This window comes from Eleginops maclovinus, chromosome 24 (genome assembly GCF_036324505.1).
Source record: "Eleginops maclovinus isolate JMC-PN-2008 ecotype Puerto Natales chromosome 24, JC_Emac_rtc_rv5, whole genome shotgun sequence".
In the NCBI taxonomy this organism is placed as follows: Eukaryota; Metazoa; Chordata; class Actinopteri; order Perciformes; family Eleginopidae; genus Eleginops; species Eleginops maclovinus.
Genome location: NC_086372.1, coordinates 8,949,456 through 8,962,965, shown reverse-complemented (window position 1 = coordinate 8,962,965; position 13,510 = coordinate 8,949,456). Strand labels below are relative to the sequence as shown.

General features: G+C 44.6%; 1 protein-coding gene across 1 annotated transcript; it reads right to left on the bottom strand.

Moving 5' to 3' along the window:
- Positions 1-1,796: 1,796 nt before the first annotated feature.
- Positions 1,797-13,294, bottom strand: LOC134860738 (sodium/potassium-transporting ATPase subunit alpha-1). The gene is made up of 23 exons (XM_063877525.1): positions 13,074-13,294; positions 12,584-12,694; positions 9,604-9,663; positions 8,724-8,825; positions 8,481-8,582; positions 8,289-8,402; positions 8,007-8,141; positions 7,775-7,892; positions 7,428-7,696; positions 7,036-7,344; positions 6,415-6,549; positions 6,068-6,260; positions 5,804-5,979; positions 5,585-5,721; positions 5,123-5,273; positions 4,835-5,003; positions 4,603-4,757; positions 4,376-4,499; positions 4,120-4,265; positions 3,902-4,032; positions 3,706-3,807; positions 2,749-2,840; positions 1,797-1,962 (listed from the first exon to the last, which is right to left on the bottom strand). The coding sequence occupies exons 1-23, from the start codon at positions 13,083-13,085 to the stop codon at positions 1,934-1,936; spliced, it is 3,072 nt and encodes a 1,023-aa protein (XP_063733595.1). The 5' UTR covers positions 13,086-13,294; the 3' UTR covers positions 1,797-1,933.
- Between the last annotated feature and the right edge of the window lie 216 nt (positions 13,295-13,510).

The window sequence follows — 13,510 nt, the reverse complement described above, 5'->3', positions numbered from 1 at the left end:
AACACTGTCGATTATAACAGTACAGCCTTGCTAGCAAGTTTAGCTGTACTGTATTTGGATCTGTTCCAGAACTTTTAAACCCTTTATCCCAAACACAAATGGGAGATTTGGTCTTTCATCCCTTGATCCAAGCCTGAAAGCAGCCAAGGAATTCAGCCGCTTGCTGTTGTATGTACAGACAGGAAAACATGAGTCTGCATTTCCTGCTTCATGCAAACCTCCAGCTTCGTACTTGATACATTTCTAAGGGCTAACCAGAGAAAAACAAAAGCCACGTTTCTAATAGCAGCAAACTCCACCATTGGGGTGCTTTTGTTTTCTGATAGGCTGTCAGGCTCCCCGTGTAGCCTAATGGACCTTATCAGTTAACCATTAGCTATCTGCGCTAACTGACAAGATAAACCTGATCGATCGCTGCCGTGGGAAGATTTCACCGTGATAACTTCTCTTCTCTCTACTCACTTCCACTCTAAAATATGAAACACAACACAGCAAATAAACTGTGGTAAACAAACCAAACCACAGGTGGACTTAATGCCCAGATGGACACACAGCAGGTTCTGTGGAGGAGCGTGCACACACACACACACACACACACACACACGTTTTTGGGGGCACACGTGTATATTTTTGTTTTGGTGAGTGCATTCAAGACCATGCATGTGCCATGAGTGTAGATCGCGTGTTGCCAGGGCCGCTCTATAAATAGCCCAGATTTTATTTAGATGTTGGAGGGAAAGAGAGAGAGAGAGAGCACTTGCAAATGAGTTGCTATAGCAACAGGCACGTTCAGGGGCCCTGCTTGTGAACGAAGGATGAAGGTATGATTATGTCAGTGTCTGTCTGCTTCCTCTTTCTCTCTCGATCCATTCATCTCAACAAAACCGGGCCTGACAAATCATCAGGAACGTATTTCAAAAACAGTTTAAGCCTCAAATCAGAATAAGATGATTCAAAGATGCATTAAAAGAGCGCTCCGACATTCATTGTTGTCAAATCGACTCACTTTTTTTTACCATCTATCAACCTTTGTTCCCACTTTCTCTACATCTCTCCACCCTTTCACAAGCACTCGCTGGGTCTCACACCAGCACTTTTTTAGTATTAAGTGTCCCCTAATTGTGAGTGAAGCAACCCATCTGTAGCCAGGATGGTATAGCAATACCGTGTACACACACACACACACACACACACACACCAGAGGGGTTGAGGAAGAAGGGGGCGTTCATAATGACCGGGGTAAACACAAAGTGGATAGCACTAGAGTGCCTCAGTTCATTTTCACAGAGAGCCTCTTTGCATTAGCGCGCAACGGAGCAATCCACAGCAAACACCATTGTGGTAGACTGGCTCTTGAGATAACACACACACACATCCACAACGTAAAGATGAAACCAAAGGAAAGCAAACATTAAATGAGTTGTAATCCAGTGACGCTGCAGATAACACTGACGAGTGAATCAGCCGATAATTCACTGGTTTTGATTGGGGCGTTAATCTAGCTCTAACATTTGATTGCATTTTCAGTGCTTTTCGATGTACCATGCATTATTTGTCTTTATATCACTATTGTTTTATTTATATTCATGTTCCCCCATGTTTAACTCCAGTAGTTTGGTACTGGTGAGGTGGATAATCCCCAAAGCACGGGGACCTGACTCACTGGTACATATCTATTGAGCCTCGAAACAACTTCCTGCAGCTAATCCCTGAAATGCTGCTTTTATCATCCATGTGTCAAGAGAAGCAAAAGTGTGTGCAAAATATCAAAACAAATTCCTGAGCGGACCCCAATGTAAAATGGTGCGGAAATGTTTTATTGTGAATGACATAAACAACAAGTTATTCTTCCATGCCTTCTGTTTTTGAGGTCTGAGCAACATCTCAGACAAATATGTAACGATGAAACACTGACTGTACTCTCCGTGGGGACTCAGTAGTATGTCTCTTGCTCCACCCAGCCTAGAAACAAAAGGAGAAAAAAGAAGAGTTAGCGGCTTATTTGGGAGGTTTCGCGCTGGAAGGGCTATACACTTTCATAGAAGCCAAGTGTGTGTATCCACAGCTACATCATGAACACTGAGCTGGATTTGTTTTCCAGCTCTTTTTTGCCCATGATTAAACAATTATCTGAAGGGCAGTTAGCTTTTGGCCACTCCACAAAATCTCTTTCTGAGTCGCTTTGTTCAAATGAATCCCTAAAAAGTGTAAACTGTGCAGTTTAACTTGTTTTTCTCGGTCTGATTGCAACACATTATTCACCATGGATGGGTATGTTCACTGATCTGTGCTGCGGGGCTCAGATGTTACAGACCCACACACACACACAGAGACACAGCTGCTTTAGAGCCAGGCCTGCATGCAGGTTCTGCTCAGCTTCGAGGGTGGGACAATGCATTAACAAAGGCAGGGTTGAGGGTTGATATCTCACTGGGCCGTGCCATCTGTCACAATTCACTGGTCTGTGTGCAGTCTTTTTGAATTGGTATCTTAGTCAAATTGAAATAATATACTGACAATCATATCAGCAAATAAAGAGAAGTCATGACGTTACCACCTTCCTCGTCCCTTTTTAAAGACAAACCAATCGGGTTTTTAATGGTTACTGTAGTAGGAAGCTTTTATTACACCATATTTGGAGACACAGTCTTTGAGCGGCACCACATTTTTGATTCTGATTTCTCCTTGGGGAAATAAGAAAATCCCCCTGCATCGCCAGCAAAGGAAGCAAAGGAGAAAAGATCTTACCGCCTGGGTTGCGTCTGAGGATATATCTTCTGGCTTCATCATACAGGAAGATGAGGAGGGAGTAGGGGAAGGCACAGAACCACCAACATGGCCTAAGATAGGGATCAACAGACACAAAGATTGAGCACATCACATAGAGACCTTAAACAACGTGTCTTTAAAGCTTTTTCATCCAAGGCAAAAGAATATATTCACGAACAGATTTATGTTTATTTAATTCCTTCACTTTTTCATATAACTGGAGAGATCCTCAGCGGTAGAGACAGAACTGAAGAAGCAAAACAAACACAGACGAGACAGAAATAGGAACAGTAGAGTCTCAGACGGAGAGGAAGAGAAGCCAGGGTTAGTTAAACATCGGCAGAGAGAAAGGGGAGTGGGTGGGTGACAGGTTAGAGGAGCTCGGGGAGCAGATGAAAAGCAGAAGCAGGAGAAGAGGAAGACGCAAAACAATAACGAGGAGGAAAAATACGAGGGGATTTCAGCTGCGTGTGAGCTAATGAGCCTAGTGCGCTTTTATGGCGCTCTATTCTACTCTGTTGGGCAAAGAGTCTCATTAATACAGAAGCTCTCCTGCTTCATTCTGCCTCTGAAGTGGAAATGATCAGTGACATAGTATCCACCCTTTTTCTGAAAAGATAATAAAGCTAAGAATCTGATTTCATCAGTAGGGGATAGCTACAAGGATAATGATCTCAAAGCACCGGCTGGAGAGCAGCATTAATGGAAAAAGGGATTTCATGGATTATCAGTTTAATAGGGATGCATATTGTTCTGCAAAATGGACAAACATATTTTGATGCTTTAACAAAAGCCTGGGATGTGTAAGGGCCACTTCAACACATGTTTGCATTTGAGAAAAGGTAATTCAGAACAACCTACTAAACGCGTTGTTATAGAATATAGTTCACATACAGTATGTGTATGTAATGCGTTTTATGTGGGTGCTTTACTCACTTGAGAGGGTACATTCTGAGGGCAACGTCCATGCCCGGGCAGTAAGACAGGAAAGCAGCCAGAGCTGTCTCCTCAAACAGTCCAAAGATCAGGATACGGTTCCTGAGGAAGCAGGGCAACAAGGTCATTTTAGTACAAAAAACATCGATAACAGGATCATTCTACAAAGGGCTAATAAGGGTTTGGATGTACATACTTCATTCCTTGTTGCAGGATGGAGTTCCTCCTGGTCTTACAGATGATGAGATCGGCCCACTGGACGACCACAATACTGGCGAAGAAGGCTGTGTGACATGTGAACTCTACGATCTTTCTGCGCTCGTATGTCTGGTGGAGGAAAGAAAATAACATTAGCTTACGTGACCTTCTCTTTAATATTTGAGTGAGCTATATCAATCATGTCATGTCACTTACCCACTGCTGTCCATAACTGTCTTCCAGATCATTTACATATTTGTCGTCCCACAGCATTCTGATCCCCAGCAGGTCCATGGGGAGGAAGCCGTTTTCAGCCAGGATCACAAAGTATGTGAAGAACCCAGCTGTGGCTTGCATCATACCTAACGGACAAGAAGAGCAGTTTCACTTTCAAGGCTCTAGATGATAAAACACCCCAAATAACAAGAATCCTTTCTGTTTCAGTGCCTAAATATCAATGGTCAAAGCTTACCGATCTGTCCGTAGGCTATACTGATGAGCCTTTCGTTTACAAGCTTGTCTGTTTTGGGGTTTCTGGGCTGTCTCTTCATGATGTCGCTCTCAGCTTCTTCATAAGCCAGGGAGATGGCGGGGACCTGGGAGACAGGAAAATAAAAAGGGCAATTAAATCTCTGTGTTCCACATATTTCATTTTACAACCATAAGATCACCTGTCATGTCCCTAGTCGAATAGCTCACCATGTCAGTTCCCAGGTCGATACAGAGGATGGTGACGGTTCCCAGGGGCAGAGGGATGTTGGCGATGATGAAGAGGAGGAAGGGTGAGATCTCAGGGATGTTACTGGTCAGAGTGTAGGCGATGGACTTCTTCAAGTTGTCGAAGATCAGACGGCCTGATGAGAACAGTGTGATTAGCATTGTTAAATCCTGAAAGGGCTTTAAGACAAGTCCGGTAAGTACAACCCGCTACCTTCTTCCACTCCAGTGACGATGGAGGCAAAGTTGTCGTCCAGCAGGATCATGTCGGCGGCCTGCTTGGAGACGTCAGATCCAGCGATGCCCATAGCGACACCGATGTCAGCCTTCTTCAGAGCAGGAGAGTCGTTCACACCGTCACCTGTCACAGCCACAATGGCTCCCTGCAGAGAGAGGGGGAGAGAAGCGTTAGTGTGTCTTGGTGCAAGATTTATGTTTCTGAAAGCTTTTAATCCTGAGTTTATGTCAGTTAAAATGTATTTGAATCCTCCGTGATGCTAACCTGTCTCTGGCATCCTTCAACAATGATCAGTTTCTGCTGAGGGGAGGTTCTGGCGAAGACGATCTCAGTGTGGTATTTCAGCACATCGTCCAGCAGCTCGGGGGTCATGTCTTTCAGCTCACCGCCGTGCACAACACAGGCCTTGGCATCTCTGCGGAGGAAATCACGGCAGCGTTAGGCCCAAGGTCTTTTTAATGTATGTGTTATGGTACAGTATTTCTGCAGCGTGTCTGTGATCAGAAAAGACTAAACATGATGAGGATCAGTTAGGCACCAGCTCAGAGAACCATGTATTTGTCTACAGTTAATTAATGACAAAGCCTTTTTAGTAGAGTAGAACGCTGGGCTCATTAGCCAGTGCTGATTGAATTGTACTCTATTAAAGGCAAGAATTAGGAAGAACTGCCAGAAAGGAAGAGACATGTCTAGAAGGACGATCATTTCGCTCAGCTGTGTACTAACCTGGGGTTGACCTCAGAGATTGGGACATTCAGACGAGCTGCAATGTCTTCAACTGTCTCGTTGCCCTCGGAGATGATACCCACACCCTTAGCGATAGCCTTGGCTGTGATGGGATGGTCACCTGTCACCATGATAACCTGAGAGAGAAGTCCCATGTTAGAACATCACGTGATTGTGGTTTTGCTTTTTGAAATTGTAGATATAGACCTAGTTACATACCTTGATTCCAGCGCTTCTGCATTTGCCGACAGCATCGGGCACAGCAGCACGAGGAGGGTCGATCATGGACATGAGGCCGATGAAGCAGAGGTTCTCAGTGGGGAAGTTCACCTCCTCAGTGTCAAAAGCAAAGCCGTCTGGGAACTGGTCGTCGGGCAGGTTGAACTGGCAGAAACCTGCGTAAGAATAGAAGAAAAATGCTGGTCAGAATTCCACAGATCTCCTCCGCCAAGGGTGTAGCTGTAGAATGGAGCTATGTATTACCTAGTACTCTCTCTCCCAGTCCTCCCAGCTCAACGTAGGCATTCTGGAAGGCGTCTTTCAATTCGTCGTCCAGAGGCTGCTCTTTGCCGTGCAGCATGATGGTGGAGCAGCGGTCCAAAATCCTCTCCGGGGCGCCCTTCATCACCAGCAGGTTCTTGGTCTCTCCGGGGGTTTCATTCTTGTGGATGGAGAGCTGTAGGACAGGAGTGGATTTAATGCCTTGCCCTAATCCCAATTGTATTACAAATTTTTCAAAGAAACATATCAACAGAGGCAAAACCAAAACCAACCACTAGAGGGCGTGAATCAACTTTTCCCATTACAAATGTGCAACCATGGGGTTTTACCTGGTATTTGTTGGTGGAGTTGAATGGGATCTCAGAAAGCTTGTAGTACTTGTCTCTCATACCGCCGACGGAACCACAGCACAGCTCAATGCACTTCAGCAAGGCAGCTTCTGAGGCGTCACCGGCCACATCTCTCTGTTGATTTAAGCAAACGACAAAGTGTTTGATTAGTGGGCTTGTCGAAATAATTGGTACTTCTTTTATGATATACTGTGCATGAATATTGTCATAACAGATGGACAGATAGAAGACATCACTTTGAACAGCATTCAAAACAAAACCACAATCTTTGTTGTCCTCATTTAAACCCTGCTTCACTGCGCACTTTGTAGTCAGTAATCAGTTAGAGATAAATCAATGGGTCTGTCTGGCCAACTTCTAGCTATAGCTGCGGCTTTATATTTCTGAAAAGACCTTCAATTAGGTTGAGTGCTTTTTATAAAGATTTGTAGTGTAGCCTGGCTGCCTTTTTATTTTGCTGGTATCCAAAAAGTTTCTTGCCAAGTCACCTCCCACACAGTTACTGCATCTGAGCAATCACATGGGTATTGTATCCATGAGACAAGATGTTGGAATAACTTGAGAAATACCCTTTAAGGAATACTGCAATAAGTATCTTACCTTAAGGATGGGGACAGTGGTCTGCTCTGCCAGGAAGACGGCGCGGTTGCAGAGTCCGGCGATTCTGGCGAGGGCGGCCCAGGTGGGGGAGCTTTTGTCGAAGGTGGCTCCGCTCTGGTTCTCCGTGGTGTCGGCCTCGTGGATCTGGTTGTCGAACCACATGTGGGCCACGGTCATCCTGTTCTGGGTCAGGGTGCCGGTCTTGTCGGAGCAGATGGTGGAGGTGGAGCCCAGGGTCTCCACGGCTTCCAAGTTCTTCACCAGGCAGTTCTTCTTGGCCATACGCTTAGCGGTCAGGGTCAGACACACCTACAGACAGGAGCCACGTATTAATACCAATACTTTACACTAACAATATATTTCAAACAGAAATGATGTACACTACAACTCACAGTGACAGTAGCCAGGAGACCTTCTGGCACGTTGGCGACGATGATACCGATGAGGAAGATGACGGCCTCCAGCCAGCCATACCCAAGGATAAGTGAGAGGACGAAGAAGGAAACACCCAGGAAGACGGCCACGCCAGTGATGATGTGGATGAAATGCTCGATCTCCTTGGCGATGGGGGTTTTGCCGCCATCCAGACTGGAAGCCAGGCAGGCGATACGACCCATGACGGTATGATCTCCGGTGTTGATGACGACTCCTCTGGCAGTACCTGGAAGAAATCGAGGTGATGAGGTTAAAAATGTAGACCCTAGACTTTTGTTTTGTCGGCTTATTGTCAGATCTCTACCTTCAACACAGTTGGTGGAGAAGAAAGCGATGTTCCTGGTTTCCAGAGGGTTGTCGTTGGAGAAGTCGGGGGTACGAGACTGAGGCTCGGATTCACCGGTCAGAGAGGAGTTGTCCACCTGAAGGAATGAAAATAAGGTCAACGTTTATGATCAGATGTTAGGAAGCGCATGTGCTGTTTCACAGGACAATGCCCGTGAAATCAGATTAAAAGAACCTCCTCAGGTTTGTACCTTGCAGCCACTAGCCGAGATGACTCGCAGATCAGCAGGGATCCTGTCACCGCCTTTCACCTCCACCAAATCTCCAACCACCACTTCCTCGGCGTTGATGCTCTTCTTCTCGCCGTCACGGAGGACCAGGGCTTGCTATGAGAAGGATGAAATGATGTGTACTTAGTGTAATTCTTGTACAGAATTAGACATGTTGCAAGAAAGACCACATGATTAATGGAAGAGAATGCATGGTGCAAATAATCAAATCATTTAGAGGTACAAAAGTCAGGAGAGGCTCACCTGTGGGACCAGGTTCTTGAAGGAGTCCATGATCTTGGAGCTCTTGGCCTCTTGGTAGTACGAGAAGCATCCAGTGATGATGACGACAGCAGAAAGCACCACACCCAGGTACAACTAGAGGAAGATAAAAAGCCTGTTAGTCCTCTTCTCTTCATTTTCATTAATACCACACTCTAAGAAACATTTCCTTACGTTATCATTGGCGGGTTCATCTTCAGAAGCGGCCTGGATGCCGTAAGCGAGGAAGCAGAGGATAGCACCAATCCAGAGCAGCATGGAGAAACCACCAAACAGCTGCAAACATAACAACATCCACGTATGAGGCCACCGTGCAAAGAGTACCAGTTCATTTGCATTTTAATTATGCAAATTCACTAGGGTTTTGCATCTTGCACTCCCGCACGGGTATTTCCACTGAGAACAAGTCACGTTTACCTGTCTGCAGAACTTCACCCATTCAGGTGTTGTGGGGGGAGGTGTGAGGGCGTTAGGTCCATCTCGAAGCAGGATCTCTTTCGCTCTGGCGTTGGAGAGCCCCTAAAAAGAGACGTGAAAAACAGGTTTACCATGTCAGCCTGAATAGCATGCCTTATCCTCACAGTAAAACCTGTGAGGACAGTTTAATGCCCTGTGTGTTTACAGCAGGGAAGCACTATGAAAACAGGACTTTTTGGTAAACATCACGCATTTAATTCAGGAGGTAAGGGATTAGAGAAGGGGTAAACAATGGGAAACACATCCACAGAAAGATAAAAAGTCAGTAATCTTAAAATGACTGCTTCCTTCATTCAAAAGCCCATGTAATACGACTGAATACTGAGTGGTATCACAGTGTGGGAGACAGGATAAGGAGCTTCTCTCTGTCATCCTTTACAGTGGGTACTTCAACCAGGTCACATTTTCCTAGTGTTAAAAACTTTACAAGTGAAGTTTGACTGAAGGTTTCTCTTTTTACTGGTTGGTACCGGTGTTCCTGGGTGAATGAAGTCTTTGTGTTGGGGCGGACAGCTCAGGTTTCAGTGGATAATCAGCATCAGTCAAGCATTTGGCTAGCTTTGGGCTGTATCGGGTTGTGTAATGGGATAAAGTGTGTGTGTCCACAGCTTGGTAAAGACCGTAGTTTTTTGTACAATGTGAAAGAGGGTCAGTCCACCCAAATTACAACGTTTTCTCTTCCTTGCCTCTATTTTGTTTTCATCTGTGTGCTTTGACCTCAGTTTGTACGGTGAGATCTTCCCTGGCTTCTAGGCTTATCTGCCACTGTGGCTCCCACACACACACACACACACACACACTCAAAAAGCAGACTACTCACCCTGGTAAGGTCGGTACCATATTTTCTGTGCAGTTCATCCAAGGTTAACTTGTGATCATCCTATGGAGAGGAGGAGAGATAGTGAGACATTTAGTAGTAGATATTATCTTATCTGAGTATAATAAAAATCTTTCAGAGGGACACGGGGGGGGGGGGGGACATAAAGATGATAAGGCAAAATAGGCCAAGGTCATGGAACGCATGCCGGTCAATACAGTGTGATTTTAAGATCAGTTGAAGCAGACATTGGAGTGAAACTACAGTCAGCTGATAATGGAGAAGCCAAACACCAGAGCTCAGCTGCTGTGAGCTGGGTTGGACTCATCCAAACTGCACGAAACACACCATCCAGCTAATGTCCCCACCCTGATAAACTGATGTTTGCTGGAGCAGTGTTCACGTAGATACCAGAGGCTTCAAATGAATTAGCAATCTGTTGATGTTTAAATGAAAAGGCAGGGGGATGAAAACTCACATGAGAGTGGGTCTGCAAATGAACAACCAGAGAAGCTGTTGTGCCCACATTGTGTTTGCTGAAGAACGCCTACAGCCAGTGATGAATACAGATTCTTCCCGTGTCACTCCCACCATTCTTTCTTTTATACATATCGTGTTAAACACCCGTGATCTTTATACCAAATGCGAAAGTGTGAAACATCCCAAGTGTGGTGCTGTTACCACCCTTACATGTGTGACAAGTACTTGTTGTGATAGATTGGTGTGGAATTTTTCCATCTCAGTATTGCATTACTGTTTTTAAGCTGCACAGATTGCTACATCCCAACAATGAGCCAACCATTATTTACGTGGAAAGTGTGTACTGTAGGGTTGTTGTTATTGTACCGTAATGTTGATCAGATGAATAAATGCTGGCTTGTTGTACAAGTACATGGTTATTTTGTTGACTCCCATTTAATGAGCGGTACTGAAAGCAAATGTGCTATAATATATGGGTGATGTGTTCCCGGCTGCTGTGGCTCCATAGTGAATGAATGACTGACTGAGGGAATGAATGAGGGGTCAGTACACACCGCTAAATGACCCATTGTATTATTTAAGTACAAGTTAACATGAACTTTTTAAGGTAAACGGTTCACATCCACTGTATGAAAAGGCACTTACATTATACAAATGTAAGCTCCTAATCTGTAAGGGAAGAACTAAGTCACTTTACATGTATGCTCAAGATTAGTGGAGAAATTGCACCATTATTCCCGCCATGCCATCAGCCAGAGGAAAATCCCAATTACAGCTCATAAACACACACATCGGATCATGTCTAACACTGTATTTAGCGTTTAATGTTGGACTTTGTTACACGTTATGAAATCACAGGCGGCTTTATGTTGCTATGGGAATAGTCACTACTGTCTTTGGCTGGACTTTGTCGCCTCATTTAATTGCACGATGCAAATATGATGGTGCAATAATCATTAACATGTCGGCTTCAAGGACACTTAGCTATGCTATTATTCTTTCAATCTGGTTTGAATCTAAGAATCAGCGATGGTAAATCACGTAACCCCCTTTTGTTGCTCGAGTTAAACTTTCTGAAACACAATGCAGGAGAGTCACTGAAGACACACCGCTGCTGTTAATCGCAGTCAATGATATGCTAGGGAGGTTATGGACTATTGGCGATACGGTTGCTATGGCATTGAGATGTCCTTCAGTGGCGGTAGGACTTTGAGATCTAGTTAAGAAGCACTGAGAACAATTATCATTAATATGTCACCATATATACTGCCTAATAACCTGCAGCCCTCTGTGACCTGCTGGGTGACATTGGGCCTGGAATGTTGCTGGAATCCGCAGAAAACGGCAGTTATTAATCTGAGCATTACTTTTAAAGCCACAGCTACAGCATCCAAGTTATTGTAGTTGTTTGCACTTTGGCACATCTGTGACAAACTGACAGCAACACTGATGACCTTGGGAGGGTCAAACACACGTGTATAATAGAGCTAAAATTAGAACTGTAATGATATAATCAAATCCTTCACTAGTTTTCCACTAATGTCTGCCCTGAGCTGTGAGAGGAACATGACACCTGAATGTGCCTTCTGTGAACTGACCTTGTGAAGGACACTATCCTACGGGAGTAAAGGGACGCTTCGTTTTGAAGAAGACATGCTTTAGTTTACGGCCAAACACAGAAGTGAGAACAGCTTTGGTAAACTTCACAATAAGGGGAAATAACTTTGTCCTTATTTTGTGAATTTTAACTTACAGCAGGTTGTATGACATTATTAATTAGCCCTTTTTCTTTGACTAAGGGATGGAGTTAAAGCAAGAGTGACCTTGGGAAATGACCTCTAGCAGTTTCAGATACAGATTGAGAATACGCTGACACCAGCGGAACACGGGCGGCTGTTTTACACAGGAACCCACCATAAACCTCTATGCACACGCTACAGATGACTTCACATGATCTAAGAGTTTGAAAGGAACTAAGAAGCCGAGTAATAAACGTTTACAGGCTGCAATAAGAGTGAGTGTTTAGAGAAACTGAAGAAATAATGACAACAGAGAATCTGACCCGACATTTCAGCGTAGAAAACTAATCCACATAAGCATGACTTAGAAGTTAAGTATAGCTGGGAACTCCTTAATGACATGTGACAGTACATGAAGGGGGTGTAAGTGGCAATCTGTATGAAATGCGGGGCAGACGGTTACATCTCATGTAACTAGCCATGAGGTCAAAGCAGCGGTTTGTCTCAGCCGTGACCGTGTCATTGCTGTGACCGTAAGTGTTGCCTTACAGTGACCAAGAGTGTTACCGTGGTCTGAAAAATATGTTAACGGGAGGACATGCTTGCAAAGTTCAACAAGGTCGTTCTATTTAATGTCTGTTCATCTCAGTTTAAATTAAAGATGGATTTTACAAGTTGAAAACAGAGTGTTTGAGTGACTGAACTAGCTCTAGACAAGCATTTAGGACAATTACAGGTTTATTAAAGTCTCTTTTTTCACTTACCAGGTCAACTTCTTTCTTGAGATCTTCCATATTCTTCGCCTCCTTGGCTTTTCTTGCTTTCTTGCCCCCGCCATCTGACGTGGCTGCCAGTTTGTACTCCTCTTTCCCTCTCTGAATTGAAGAAAGTGAGAGGAAATAACATAAGACTTGAGCACACGTGGTAAGTTTGCTCTGTGGCTTCCTCCTAAATTGCCATAGCAAGAGCCGAGAGCTGCGTCAACGTTGCTGTTCAAACAGACTGCGTTAATCATTGTCAGAGGGATTGTGAATGACGCTCATAAAAGTTTCTAATTTCCCAAAAAGTTTGAAAGAGTTCCCTAATACTTCACAGCAGATTTGTAAACTATGGTACTTCAGGAAACTGTCATGGCAATAACTTGTGACAAAAACTTGAGAGTATGCTCAAAAGAGAAAAACATAACCAGCTTAATCTAAACCTAAAGACTCTGAGAAACTAGTCCAAAGCATGTGACAAAGCTCCAATACTTACTCCCAGCCCCATGGTTGCAACGCAAGTCTGAGAACAGGCAATCCAATTGTCTTTTTAAATTGCAACGTTCCTACTCCGCCTCTCTCTCTCACACACACACACTCTCTCTCTCTCTCTCTTTCTGCCCCCTGTTCTTCCGCACTACCCCGAGCAGAGAAGATAGGTTGCTCAACATTAGCAAACCCTTTATAGTCCCTCCTGGCTCACCTGCCCCGAGAGGAGGAGCTTTTCAGGGGGAGGGGAGATGGAAAAGGGGTGAAACTGGACAGGTGAGTGGTGGTGTTCAAGAGGTGGGTGGGGGTGTGTGGGGGGCATTAGTAAACGAGGAGTACGGGACAAAGGGGAGGGGTTGTTCTTGCTCAACTTCCTGGTTTTGTTCTCACTGCTTCGCTTCGTCTTCTTTCACTCTTACTCATTTACTCTCCTATCTATTGCTA

Coding starts and splice junctions, on each gene's coding strand:
- LOC134860738 (XM_063877525.1), bottom strand. Junction 8,583..8,723: donor GGGTGAAGTTCTGCAGACAG/GTAAACGTGACT, acceptor TTATGTTTGCAG/CTGTTTGGTGGTTTCTCCAT. Junction 3,808..3,901: donor ATCCTGCAACAAGGAATGAA/GTATGTACATCC, acceptor CTGCTTCCTCAG/GAACCGTATCCTGATCTTTG.